General features: G+C 39.0%; 1 protein-coding gene across 2 annotated transcripts in view; it reads left to right on the top strand.

Moving 5' to 3' along the window:
• Pot1 (protection of telomeres 1) overlaps positions 1–14,999 on the top strand; it is a 65,697-nt gene that overhangs the window by 28,352 nt on the left and 22,346 nt on the right. For both annotated transcript variants that reach the window (XM_055608184.1, XM_055608183.1), the window contains exons 6-8: positions 3,362–3,492; positions 6,020–6,310; positions 10,135–10,290. In XM_055608184.1, the coding sequence (XP_055464159.1) occupies positions 3,362–3,492; positions 6,020–6,310; positions 10,135–10,290 (578 nt within the window). The remainder of the gene's footprint in view (positions 1–3,361; positions 3,493–6,019; positions 6,311–10,134; positions 10,291–14,999) is intronic.

The following is a 14,999-nucleotide window of genomic DNA, read 5'->3' as shown; positions in this document are numbered from 1 at the left end:
GAATGAAATGAAGAAAACAGTTCAAGACATGAAAATAGAAATGAAGTCACTAAAGAAAACCCAAACTGAGATAATACTAGAAATAAAAAATTAAGGGAGCCAAATAAAACCTCAGAGACAAACTTTCATAGAATACAAAAGAGAAAATCTTATGCACTAGAGACAGACTAAGTGGATACCATGGTCAAAGAATATGTTAAATCAAAAAAAAAACAAAACAAAACAAAACAAAAAACAATCCAGGCACAAAGCGTCCAGGAAATCTGAGGCACTATGAAAAGACTAAATCTAAGAAGAGTAGGAATAGAAGGAGAAGAAATCCAGGTAAAAGGTAAAGAAAATATTTTCAACAAAATTGAAGAAGAAAGTTTTCCTAACTTTAGAAACTGCACATCATTATCAAGCATCAAAAAAAATAAAAATCAAGGATAACCGAATGGTTTGGGTTTTTATTGAATGTATTAGTACTATTCCCTCCACAAATTATCCTATTTAGTTGTTTGTTTGCTTTTTCATTCATCCCCCAATAAGCTGGACAGTGTCTTGTTGACTTCCTATTTTGCAGATAGATTTTTGTCCCAGCTGTCTCTTAGGGTGACTGGTTTATGTTAAATCCTAAATGTTACCGCTCAGTGTGTAAGTAGTCCTAGGTGCAGTTTCCTTTTTCAGGCTTGGACTGTTAATTTCCAAAGCCAAGATCGTTGGTAAGCATGTTCATAGGTTAGCTCTACATTTGCTTTTAACGGGGGTCCAGTGCCTGCATCACTTTTTTTTACATGCTTTTGCTTATGCACTGAGAAGGGATTTTTAAGTATGCCAGCGCAGGTGCACCATATCCACCAATTCGTATTTTCATCACATGAATTCCTTCAGCTCAGTTGTTCTCAAAATTCCCAATGCTGCAACTCTTTAATACAGTTCCTCATGTTGTGGTGACTCCCAACCATAAAATTATTTTGTTGCTACTTCATAACTATAATTTTGATACTGTTATGAATTGTAATGTATGTACCATTAGAATCTGATAATGTGACCCCACAAAGGAGTAACAACCCATTGAGAACCGCTGTTTTAGATGATCATATCTTTGTTATTATTGTTATTGTTATTTTATTCTCTCATATAATACATTCCAACTGTAGTTCCCATTCTCCTGTCCTCCCAGTCCTTCCTCCCACCTCTTTACCCCAGCTCCACTCCTCCATTTCCTTCTTCCATGCCTACCAAACATGGCATATCAGGTTGCAATAAGACCTCCCATCCTATTAAGGCCAGAAAAGGGTCCTGAAGTCGGACAAAGGAGTCAGAGACAGTTCTGTTCTCACTGTTAGGAGTTCCACAAGAACACCAAGCTATACAACCATAACATATATGCGAAAGACATAGGTTCTCTAATTGTTGCTTCAGTCTCTGTGAGGCCTATGCCCTGGTTAGTTGATTCTGCTGGTTTTCTTCGGTCCTTGATTCCTCTGATTCTACAATCCTTCTTCCTCTTCCAGATCCCAAGATCCGCCTAATGTTTGACTCTGGATCTCTGGATCTGCTCCCATTAGCTGTTGGAGGAAGCCTCTCTGATGACAGTTATGCTACACTTCAGTCTACAAGTATAGCAGAGTATCATTAGGAATCATTTCATTGACTTTTTTTTTTTTCTGTCTGCAGTTTTGTTTTGTTCTATCATAGGATCCTGAGCTATCCAGCCTCTGGTTCTTGGCCCTCCAGACAGGTCAGGGCTGAGCTCCCTCTCAGGGCATGGGACTTAAGCTAGACCAGTCATTGGTTGGACATTCCCTTAAGTTCTGCTCCAGGTTTACCCCAGGGCATCCCTGCAGGCAGGACAAATCGTAGGTCAGTTTATGGCTCAGTTGTCCCAATCCTTCCACCAAAAGCCTTGCCTGGTGAGAGAAAATGGTCAGTTCAGGCTCCTCTGTCCATCACTAGGAGTCTTTGCTGGAGCCACCTTGCAGGTTCTTTGGGTTTTTGTTACACTAGCTTTCTACCTCACCTTTGATATAGCCCCCATTTCCAGTCCTTTTCCCAGTACTCTCTTCCTCTCCCCCACCTGATTCTTACAATTGCCATCTCCACCTGCCTCCAGTCCACCCTCAAAAATCAGTTCTATTTCCCCTTCCCAGGGAGATTTATGCACCCCTCCACCCCCTTGAGCTCTCCTTGTTACTTAGCCTCTCTGGCTCTGTAGATTGTAACATGATTATCCTTTTATAAGTGAATACATACCATGTTTGCCTCTCTGAGTCTGATTTACCTCACTCAGGATGGTATTTTCTAGTTCCATCCATTTGCTTGACAATTTCGTGATGTTATTTTCATTAACAGCTGAGTAATACTTTGTGGAAATGTTGCTCCTTTTGAATTTCATTGCTTACTTTTTCCTATTGACTATTCTGTTCATCCTAAAGTATTTACAATTGTTTACTTCTTTGGTTTTTCTTTTCTATGTTCTTGTTCAAAGTAACGAAAAATTTGGGTTGTTTTTTTTTTTTTTCTCCTCTAAAATAATTTAGAATTATTATCCCTTAGAATTTTTATCCCTTTTTACACCTTCCCTTTTTTCAATGTTTTGTGCTTATTTCTGTTGTGGTACCATCATTATTAGGGTCTTGGAGAAGATAGAAAGACAGTGCACTTCTACAGTGTGTCATTTTCTGAACAAAAAGCAGCATCTGTTTCAGTTTTAAATAGCAAAATGTTAAAGTTGTGCTTCACTGTGATCACACATATCATTAATTTTTCCAAATTAAAATACCGTTACTCCTTTTGGTATGTTTATTGCTATGCAATTTTATATAATTGCATGTTTTTATTATCTGTTTACTCTGACAGGATGGGTTTATAAATTGTCTGATCATGCATCTGTACAGTACACAGATGATGTCACACTTTCTGCATTCATACTCTTGTGGTTCTCCTTTCCCGTAATGCTGAGGACTGAACCCAGGGCCTTGCTCATGTTAGGCTAGCATTGTTACTCCCGTAGTCCTCACTATCAGTGTAATTATATTTGTTATGCAAATTTTATTTTGTTTACTTAAATGTATTCATCTCTTTTGTGAATTTTAAACTTTAACAAAAAAGTTATTTTTTTTCTCCAGAAAAATAATGTAGACTATTTCTGTTGTCATTGTATGTCTTAAGGGTAATTTTTGTGGTTCACTTTTTCAGATTAATTTTGCAGTGGCATTGAAATCCAAAAACATGTCTGTATCTCGTTTTTGCTTTAAAAATCTTAATGGAGAAGAGTTAAAATTTGTTTGGTGTTATTTTTAAATAAGTGTGTTCTAATTTTATCAAATGCTTTGAAATACTTTAATTTACTTGTTAAATATTTTTTGCTTCCCAGATTATTGCTCAGTTGTAACAATTGTGGACCAGACAAATGTGAAGTTAACATGCATGCTCTTTAGTGGGAACTATGAAGCCCTTCCGAGCATTTATAAAGTTGGAGACATTGTTCGCTTTCACAGGCTGAAGGTATAATTCATACTTTCTGCAACCTACATTATTAGACATGAAGTCTGTATTGTTCACTAAAAGCCATTAGTACTAATTCTATGAGTGCCTTGTTAGAATGTGACACTAAGCATTTCAAGAGACAAGAAGTGTAAATAGTATCAGGCTTCATAAAGTAGCTAGACACCTCTTCATTTAAATAAATTGCTTGTCTTCTCCTAGACATGCATTAGAACCTGGGATTCCTACTGGTTCCAGTTTATCCTGTCACTTCCAGATATGACTGTTGTTATCAAGTTTCCATGTAGAAATTGTAAGGGGTAGGATACATCCTTGTTATTTCTTTTTAATTAATGTCATTTTATTTAAAACTGGGTTCTTACTGGGTTGCTCTGCCTGGCTTCAGATTCCTGAAGTATGATTTGGTAGTTCTGGTAAGCTGAGGAAGGGAAGACTGAAATTCCACTCAGCTAAGAGAACTTAACTCTTCAGGGCAAGGCACTCGAGAGAAAAAGGGGTACAGATTGTATACAGAAGTTGCTGGGCTTGGGGGTAGGTATCTTGTCCATGAGGATGGCTGAAAGCTGGGCTCTGGTCAGTGATAGGTAACCTTACACCTTTTAACACTTTTCTCTTTTTCTTATTATTGTGACAAAATGCCTGACACGTTCAACTTTGAGCTCGTTTTCGTGGCAGAGATATTGGCAGCATGGTTTCTCATTGACTGCCGGAATAGGAGGAGGCAGAAAAGAGTAAGACTAGAACTAGAGGTGATAAGAGCCTACACCTAGCACCTAGGGCCTGTGTTCCCTAGCTGCTGCAAACAGTGCTTCCACAGGAGCCTGGAGTAAGCTTTTTACAGAAACCATAACTAGGACTTTGTGCAATTTTAATAAGATCCCACAGAGCCCTACTTATCTCACAAAGAGCATCATTCCAGAAGAAAGCTCCTTATATGCATATGCTGTCAATACTAAGATCTGTCACCTAAAGAAACTAATCAAGAGGGAGGACCCTGACTAAAATGCTCAATCCCCATCCCGAAAGGCAAAGAGGATGGACATCAGAAGAGAAGAAAACAGGGAACAAGTCAGGAGCCTGACACAGAGGACCTCTGAAAGGCTCTGCCCTGCAGACTATCAGTGCGGATGCTGAGACTTATGGCCAACTGTTGGGCAGAGTGCAGGGAATCTTATGAAAGAAGTGGGAAATAGTAAGATCTGGAGAGGACAGAAGCTCCACAAGGAGAGCAACAAAACCAAAAAAAATCTGAGCACAGGGGTCTTTCCTGAGACTGGTATTCCAGCCAAGTACCGTGCATGGAGATAACCTAGAACCCCTGCACAGATGTAGCCCATGGCAGTTCAGTGTCTAAGTGGGTTCCATAGTAATAGGAAGAGAGACTGCCTCTGACATGAACTGATTGGCCTACTCTTTGATCACCTCCCCCTGAGCGGGGAGCAGCCTTACCAGGCCACAGAGGAAGACAGTGCAGCCACTCTTAATGAGACCTAACAGACTAGGATCAGAAGGAAGGAAAAGAAGACCTCCCCTATCAGTGGGCTTGGGGAGGGTCATGTGTGGAGAAGGGGGAGGAAGGGAGAAATTGGGAGGGGAGGAGGGAGGGCGCTACATGGGGGATACAAGTGAATAAAGTATAATTAATAAAAAATTAAATATATATATATTTAAAATAAAAAATAGTATAAATAAATAATAAATAAAATAATACATTTAGAAAAAAAAAAAAAACCTACAAGGTCTTCCATTGAAAGCAGTATGAAGGGTGGGTCCCACTAAGGCAGAGGGCTTTGGGACACACCTTGTGCTTTCTTCAGATTTACCCTAAGGGACCATAAACTCAAGGTTTTGTCAGGCTCAGGTGCCCAGCTAGCAACTTGCTGAGAAGACAAAACTGTCCATAGGAGTAGGCAATTAAATCAGAACCTTTAAAATCTTTTACTACAGTTTCTAGTTTAAAAAAAAAAAAAATGCTAGGTATGACTATAGGAGCTTTTTTCCAACAGTTAGTAGAAGAAAGTCCAAACCAATTCCACGGTGGCCCAGACATCAAGTCTGTCAAACAGTTTTACGTTAGATATTATAAGTTTAAAAAAAATTTAAACAAGGTATGTTCAGCAAATTAAAATGTTAAATAAAAATAAGTGGGTGAAAGTCCTCATAACATGGTTCAGTGTGTTTGATTGTAACGATGCCTTAGCTTCCACGGTATCCATTATTTCCTACATTTGTGTGTTCACGATTTCACTATCCCACGTAAATAACTGCCACATTATACTTTCATATAAATGCAAAAATGCAAGTTTAATAGAATTTGGATACTGTTACTTTCTTAAATATAAATTTTGTGGTGGTTTAAATTTTATCTACTATGTATCTTGATATAGCATCTGTTGATTGTATTGTGTTGTGATCTAATTCAATGTAAAAAGTAAGTACTGTTTTACTTATCCCAGAAAAATGCATCATTTTCAGTTTCTTAGGTTCCTGATTTTTGTTTGTTTTCTACTTTGTCCCTCTTTCTTAGATCCAAGTCTATAAAAATGAGCTTCAGGGAATCAACAGCCCTGGTTTCTCATCTTTGACATTTGAAGGAACCTTAGGGACTCCTGTCACAGCACGTACTTCAAGCAAACTTTTTAGCTTCACTCCTAAGGACCAAAAAGTAGTAGAAGCCTTGCGGGTTTGGGCATCCACGCACATCTCAGCGTCTTCCACTCTAGTACAGCTGTGTGATGCTCAGCCCATGCAGTATTATGACCTGACTTGTCAGCTCCTGGGTAAAGCAGAAGTGGACGGAACAGCGTTTCTTCTAAAGGTATCACTTAACTACTTGAAGCCGTGCTTTACCACCTAACTGTCATGCCTACAGCATTCTGATAGTGTTTGTGGACTGCATTTTACACTGGATTACACTTAAGGTATTGTTCTTGAAACACTCCCCCTTTTCACATAGTTCTACCCCTGCATTTCTCTGCTTTCCCTTCAGAGAAAAACAGTATTATCGGACATGAACTTGAGAAAAAGTCGACATTCATTTTGTCTTTTGATAATAACATGCAGAATTCTGTATGTCTTTAATGACACTTCTGTCTTGATATTTCTGCTGCTTTGTGAAGGTCAACTACGTTGTCACTCGTTTACTTTCTTCCTGGGTATTTTGCCATTAAGTCTGCCCCATGGCTTTCACTGCCTGAGTCATGGGAGTAGACATAAATAACTTTGAAATGTTTGTTGTCACCTTTGTTTTGTTTTAAAATCAGGAAAAAAAATGCAGCTACATAAATGGTATGTAATTTTCATTTACCCTCATACCACGAATAACGTGGGGAAGGTGGTTACTTAATTATTTTCCTTGCTTGACCATATCATAGAGGAGTTTTTAGCAGCACTGCTTTGGCTGAAGTCTTGTGGCTAATGCTCTGTTGTCTGTTTGGAATAATCAGACAAGGAATGAAATGTCATAGTGCTTGGACAAGACAGGGCTTAGTGTTACGGTTGCTGCTGGCACATTTTAAAGGAACACTGAGAAATAGAAATCACTGAATAAAATAGCAAGTATTTGAAATTGAAAGGACTGGCTTTATATAAATATAGATCATAGAAAGTAAATAATTATTTTAAGAAATGTGAAAGTAAGTCAGATAAAGCCAAGCTGAACCAAAAAAAAAAGTAAAATCATCAAGGATTCCCTAGCAAGTGTGGCATCCTTAACGTGTGACCATTTATTAACCAGCCATTCGGCATAACGAAGAACAAGGATGCTGGCTCTCTGCAGGTCGCAGCGGTGGACTGTTAGCCCTGTAATCACCATGTACCTGACTTGAGACTGCGTGTTTGTCTCTAAGGAACCAAGGTGTGCCTGTAGCCTATTTTAATAGATAACCCATCTTCAGATAGGTCCACCTTGGAGAAAGGGCTTATTAGATTGTCTTTTCACGTGTATTCTTTGAGAATTTCATAAATGTCTTCAATGAAGTGTGATCATATCCACGTTCCATTTCCCCCTTCATCTCTCCCTCATTCATCCTCACAAAATATCCCACTGCCACCTTAATGTCCTTTCCCCCCCTTTTAAAAAAAAAAAGATTTATTTATTACTTATAAAACATTCTGCATGTACACCAGATCTTACTATAGATGGTTACGAGCCACCATGTGGTTGCTGGGAATTGAACTCAGGACCTCTGGAAGAACAGCGAGTGTTCTTAACCTCTGAGCCATCTCTCCAGCCCCTTTCCCTATTTTTTAATAACTCACTAAGGTCATTTAGTGCCGACCATATGTGCTTGAGTGCGAGTCCATTCAGTGGGTCATGGTAAACCCACCAGTGACCACATTCTCAAAAAAGCTAATTAATTCTTCCTCCTCTAGGAGCTGTTGAGCCAGTAGCCCTCAGTTAGGGGTGGAGCCTAGTGGCTCCTCCCCCTCCAGGCTTGAACATTAACAGGTCTTAATACTGTCAGGGGACTTATTCTCAAATTCAGCATTGAGAAATAAATGTAAGAAAAGTAATAAGGCCTTCTTGGAGATAGCTTAATATGTCTTAAAAGTCTTTGCAAATCATTTAAAATTTATTTTAATGAATTTCTTTGATGGAAATGTATGAAGATGTACACTTGAAATAATATTTTACCTTATATAAAGCCAAAATCTGTATAAAACTGTAGTATTTGACTTTGTGAGCTATTTGGGTGTGCTAGAATGGTCTATAACTATACAGTGAAATCGTAGACTTAAACTTGAGAAAAACTTTAATAAGCTTCAGTAATAGTGTGCTTAGTAATGTACTAAAAATGTTCATACAATATCAGAAATATTCTGGGTAATATTTTGCTGTTACCTACTTTGAGGAAGTAGAATTATGACTGTTTTCTGATGCTGATTTTCTTATGTGTCAAACATAATTTTTAATTAAATGTTAAAAACAGAACAACAAAATTCTAAGATACAGTTATTAGCATGCAAAATATTATTTTCTTTTTCAACCCATGCACAATAGTAATTTTGCTCCCTGTTTTGGTAATCATGATATATCCATTTCTCAGTAGCCATGTGTTCTAGTATCACTTCTGTTGCTCTGATAGGACATTTTGACCAAAATTAACTTAGAAAAGGGAAGGACTATTTGGCTTACACTTCGAGATCACAATCCAGAGGGAAGTCCTCAAGCAAGAACTTTAAGGTGTCATATTCCAGGCCACATTATCTCTAGTGTAGAGTCATGAGCAGCCAAGAAGTGTGGCAAATGTAATGAAGGATGCTGTTGTTTGCTGGCCGGTGAACGAGCCTATCCTCAGTCAGCTTTCTTTTTTTTATTTTTTTAATATTAGTTACAGTTTATTAATTTTACATCCCGCTCCCTCATTCCCTCCCAATCCCATCCTCCCTCCCTCATCTTCTCCCTACCCCTTTCCCAGTCCACTGATAGGGAAGGACCTACTCTCCTTCCATCTGACCCTAGCTTATTAGGTCTCTTCAGGACTGGCTGCAAAGCCCTCCTCTATGGCCTAGCAGGGCTGCTCCTCCCTTGGGGAGGTGGGGAGTCAAAGAGCTCGCCATTGAGTTCATGTCAGAAATAGTCCCTGTTCCCCTTACTAGGGAACCCACTTGGATACTGAGCTACCATGGGCTATATCCAAACAGGGGTTCTAGATTATAGCCTTACATAGTCCTTGGTTGGAGATACAGTCTTATAAAAGACCCCTGTGCCCAGATATATTTGGTCCTTGTGGAGATCCTGTTCTCTCCAGGTCATACTAACTCCCCCTTTCATATCAATCAGCTTTCTTACTTGGCTCAGTACCACCTGCCTAAGGGTGATGCTGCCCACAGTGGCCAGGGCCCTCCTGTGTCAGTCAGCAGTTAAAAGCAAATCCCACACAACAAGCACACAGGCCAGTCCAATCTAGGTTTTATTTGTTAATTACCTGCATATGCATAGATATGTACATATTGATACAGATGTCTGGATAGGCCAGACCTCTTACAGGTCTTAGATCCTGTAAAGCTGAAGTTACAGGCAGTTGTAAGATGCTTGACATGGGTGGTGGAAACCAGACTAATATCTTCTGCAACAGCAATATGCATTATCAGTTGCTGAGCTATCTGTCCTCAAAAACCTTTAAACAAAGCATTATTCCATTGATTCTCATACAATGCAGATGCTAAAAATAACTTCTATGTTTAAATTTCTTTAAGCACATTCTGGTTTCTTGATGCTTGGTTTAAAATAGGCACAATCTCTTCGTTTTACTGGGGTTCATTTGTGTTTTGCTTCATAACTTTGTTTTTTGTAGTAACCAGAAGTTATACATACTCAGAGCTGAGAGATGTAGATGGGGGAGAAAAAAAAGGGAAGGAGGATGGAGGAAGAAAGAGAGTGGTATTTAAGCACAGAATAGAAAAAAAAAATTCAAAGTCCACAATTAGATAATATTTGTTTGGTGTCATAGAGTGACTTTTTCATTTTTTTATCTTTTTACATTTTTCTACATTTCACCAGTCGTTCATATTTATCCTTTTCACAATCACAGAATGATACGTATCACATTTAAAGTATTAAAGACACCTACAGCATACATCAGTTCATTTTAGGCTTGCCTAAAGATCATTAAGCTTCGCTTTTCTGTCCCATGGCAGGTATGGGATGGGACGAGGACAATGTTTCCCTCTTGGAGAGTCTCCATACAAGATCTGACTTTCGAGGGTGACTTGAGCCACATTCTGCAGCTACGGAGTCTGGTGATAGACATCCTAGTCTACGATAACCACGTTCAAGTGGCAAAGGCCCTGAAGGTGATGTTGGATAGACAGATGCGCCTTGTTTTGTTTTTATATTTTCTTCAGCTTTGTGATTTTTTTTCATGTAAGCTGTGTAGGCAATACTGGGCTGGAAATTAATTCAGATTTATTTGTCTTCAAGTTTTAAGTTATAAAATGAACATCTAAGTTTAAAACCTTTGAATGAGTTTTATATATACATTCATTTGAAACTTATTTTTTATTTGAGAATATAATTACATCATTAGCCCTCCTTCACCTTCCTCCTTCCAACCCTTTCATGCATTCTTCATTCCTTTCTCTCTTTCAAACACATGGCATCTTTGTTTTGTGTCTGTGTGTGTGTGTGTGTGTGTGTGTGTGTGTGTGTGTGTGTGTGTGTTGAGTGTGTATATGTTACTTGCATATGTTTTCAGGGCTGGTCATTTGGTAGTTGTCTTAGTTAGAGTTTCTATTGCTGTGAAGAGACACTATGACCACAACAACTCTTAGAAAGAAAAACATTTAACTGGGGCTAGCTTACAGGTTCAGAGATGTAATCCATTATCATGTGAAAAACTTGGTGTGCACAGGCAGACATGGTGCTGGAGAAGAAGCCAGGAGTTCTGGATCGGGATCAACAAGCAGCCAGAAGAGTGAACAGCAGGGCCTGGCTTAAGCTTTTGAAACCACAAAGCCCACCCCCACAATGACACACTTCCTCCAGCAAGGCCACTCCTCCTACTAGCACCACACCCCTATGGGCCTGTATGGGCTGTTTCATTCAAACCAGTACACCCTTCTCCCTGGCCCCATAGGCCTGTAGGCATATCATAATACAGACATGCATTCAGTTCAACTTCAGATATCCTTATAGTCTATCACAGTCTCAACCCTGTTCAAAAGTCTGAAAGTTTCTTTTGAGACTCAGGGCAATCTCATAACTGTAATACCCTGCAAAACCAAAAGCAAGAAGCAAATCACATAATTCAAACATGTAGTAGCACAGGATATACATTACCATTCCAAAAGAGAGGAAAGAGAACATAATGAGGAAACACTGTACCAAAATAAGACTCAATACCATGGAAGCTTAGCTGGGTATGGTGTTGCTCTGAGGTCACCAGTCCCTTTATTCCACTGAGCAGTAAGCTTTTCTTTTAATGTCTTCACAGCTGTTGCTGCTCCTTTTCTGTTCCGACTGTACATTTTTGTGTTTCCTTGTTGAGTGTGCTCCTTTTTTACAGCTCTGAGTTAACACTGGCCACAATAGTCACACTGCACAGTCAGAGCTAGCTTGCTTGGAGATGTCCTCTGCCACAGCTGTTAGTCCCTAACTCCTCAATTTAGCCTCAAGGCAAGTTTTTTAGACAAGGGTAGAAAGCAGCCACATTCTTTACCAAAATATACAAGACACCATCCTCCCCTGAATGCTTTCGAGCTTGGTCCCTACAGTCCAGTTCACTCTCAACACCACTCTCTCTGTGCTCTGACTAGCATGACCCATTTCCCTACACCAAAAGCATTTTACTCCTTTCCTAACCCAAAACCCAAAATCCATATTCCTCCAAACAAAAGCATGAGCAGGCCTATCACACCATACCCCAGTCCCTGGTACCAACTTTCAGATCACATCCAGCTCATGTTTTCTGGGTCCTATGTCCAAAGCCATGGTGTCTTAAGCATGGTGCCTTCCACCTATGGGAGACAACAGGAATAGCTGATGTTTTATGAGTCTCTCAGACAGCTTTGGCCAACAGCTCTAAAGATGACTTCATGTGTTGGGGTTTTTGTTAAATTATGGCTACTTACGTATTTTTTTCTATTGTAAAGGAAATTTGTGATATGAGAACTGTTATTTTTAAATAATCAAGGATGTTTAAAATATTAGTTACTATTTAAAAGAAATTACATATTTAATGAGTGATAAGAATAATGTAGTTGTAACTGTCAGAAAGCCATCACTAAAGCAGTATTTATCTCCACCATAATAAAAATGACAAGTTATTTAAATGGGTGGCGTTTGGATAGCATGCATATGTAAAACTACCACTACTGGTTTTAGTTTATATAGTCTGCATATAAGCTAGAAGTCTAGAAACAATGGAAATATGTGACCTTTCATCATACACTACATGTATAATGCAAAATATTATCCTTAGATAGTTTTCAAGTCCTTATAGGAAACAGTTTCACATTCTGTAGAGAAGATATATTCAGGTCACATATTTCCTTTAGCATCTCCTTCCTTTTGAGTCCCTGTATATGCTGGAGCAGAGTCTGAGGCGTTGCAAAGCAGACTCCACAGCTGCTGCTCTGGCTCCTGCTCATGCTTATTCTGTGGCTCTGCTGTAAACCACCGTGCCAGGCTCCAGGCAGTCAGGAGGAAGTCTGTGTTGCTGTATCAGTGTACCAATCACCACAAGTCACGACATCCAGGGAGAGCTGGAAACTGCCTCACAGGTTGGCCCCTGTGAGGTCACAGTAGTTCCCTGGGATGGACATGTGACTAAGGTTCTAGCCCCGCCCCAGCTCTAGAAATTTTCTGGATTGTGTAGAGTGTCAACATTATGTCCATATTGCTTGAGGAAGTTCTATACCACCTCTAGCACCCACAGAGATTCGGGTCTGTTTGTGTGGATTGTGTAGGCCTTGCTTCCTGTCTAGGGACATTTGGCAGCTCTTATTAAATTTAGACTCATAGATGGTAGAGAGTAGTTTTTCTTCATTTTTACAATATGTTTTTTTTTAAGTTTTTGATAGAAGATAACACTATCCTGAATAACAGTATCTAGAGTAATGTTTGCCCAGCACTCAAGGTGATTTGGGTATTATCCCAGGAGAGAAGTACTGGCTTTATTCCATTTTATGTGAAAAAGTAAGGCATTCAGAAGTTAAATCAGCAATCAATGTCTGTTTCCAGGTCTAGTAAACACTGAAAGGAAATGATCTTACTGTAGATCATTTCAACCCATTTTTAAAAAGAGAAAAAACAGAAATAAAACTACCTAATGTGCAGTTGGGTGCTGTTCCCTTTTATTAAGCAAATGTCCTAGAGCAGAAAACACTTGTACTCTTATGTTGTATTACGAACTGTCTTAGATGACTTAGATCAATAGACAATGTGAAGGGCAGGCACAGGGTTGTGACCACATCTTCTTTTTTTCTTTTTCTTTTCTTTTTTTTTTTTTTTAGAGAAAAAAATGTTTTATTTGGATTACTGTTCTACAGGGTTAGACTCCACCACTGTCACCACAAGGAAGCCTGTGACAGGCAAGTGTGACAGCTGGAGCAGTGAGCGGAGCGCTCACATCCGAATGTCAAGCCCCACCCCCCAGTGATGTTCTTCCAGAAGCCTCCATTTCCTAGACCTCCCAAGCAGTACATTAACAGGGCACAAATGTTCAAATGCCAGAGTCTATAGGGGAACATTCTCTTAAAAGTTATGATGTTGTCTATAAGCATTTGACACAATGGAATGTTTGGATATCCTGTTAATTTTCAGAACTCTATCCCGGTGCTGTCAACAGCCGTCTTGAAATGTTACCGTTGGGGATAGCACGGGAAGAACAGAGCTAGCTTTCTGTGTGACTACCTCTTACCCTTTACACGTGTGTGTGCAAGCAGGCACTTCTTGGGGGAAAATGCTTTTTAAGACAGACTTTTGAATTATTTCTCTGAAGATTCTGTCTACACTTGGAAGCAAGAATATTGATAACTCCAGTGCTTTCATCATACACAGGAAGGGCTCTTTACTGAGGAGAAAGGATGTACCTTTTACTCAGCTCTGCTACCTACTTCAATGACTTGATCGTTTGAATTCTCTTCTCTTCCTGTGCTGCTGTCCTAACTAGTCATGTGCCTACACCTGCCCTGCTTCTCTTTCCTAAATCTTAAACAACACATTGCAAAGGTTCTCAGGGCAGTGAGGGGTAAAGACTATCTGCTGGTTAGGCAGTTCAAGAATGTTGGGACAGGATTCCTGGCAATAATGCTGTATCCCCTGCATTGTCCACTAGAGGGGGGTGTGAGCACACATAGTTAGGAAAATAGATGGCATAGCATTTCTCTCAAAGACATAACATTATATCATTTGCAGAGCAGTAGCAGGATGCAGAACATTCTCTCTCAGTGTGGTATAACTTTACATTATTTACTATTCCTTCATGCCACTTTGATTTATTTTCTGACAACTCCTGAGGCACTGACAATAGGAAATTTTCAGTCACGTGTCATTGATGCAAATACCTTTTCAGCATTTCAGGTGTTATGTTTACATTTTCATATTGGCATACATTGGATGATTTCATAATTTGTTGTATAGGAGCAGAAAAAAATTTAATCATGACTTTATTAGGAAGTATAATATCAACGTCCATAAATTATACACTCTTACCCTGCTGCAGTTCTTAAAACAGTATAAAATGTACATAATCATAATCACATTTTGGCATTTAGTGGCCCAGTCATTGTAGTTAAGTATATAGGAAAATAAATACACTGTCCTGCTCTTTTTTTTTTTTTAATTGGATAATGCTCTTTTGTAGAGTCATAGGGATTTCTATAGATTCTAGCTATATATTGTTAATGCTTATCTACTGATTAGATGCTTGTAACAGATTACACTACACCTTTATGTTTTTCATTGTTAATTCTTTAGCTTGGAGCTTTGGAATCTTACTGCGTTACTAACAAGAATAAACAATACCTTTTTTTTTTTTTTTAATAATAGAGCATCAGGCAGC

The sequence above is a fragment of the Psammomys obesus genome, unplaced genomic scaffold (assembly GCF_907164565.1).
Source record: "Psammomys obesus unplaced genomic scaffold, mPsaObe1.curated_primary_1811, whole genome shotgun sequence".
In the NCBI taxonomy this organism is placed as follows: Eukaryota; Metazoa; Chordata; class Mammalia; order Rodentia; family Muridae; genus Psammomys; species Psammomys obesus.
The sequence above is the reverse complement of the archived record's forward strand: the minus strand, read 5'-3'. Positions and strand labels throughout refer to the sequence as shown.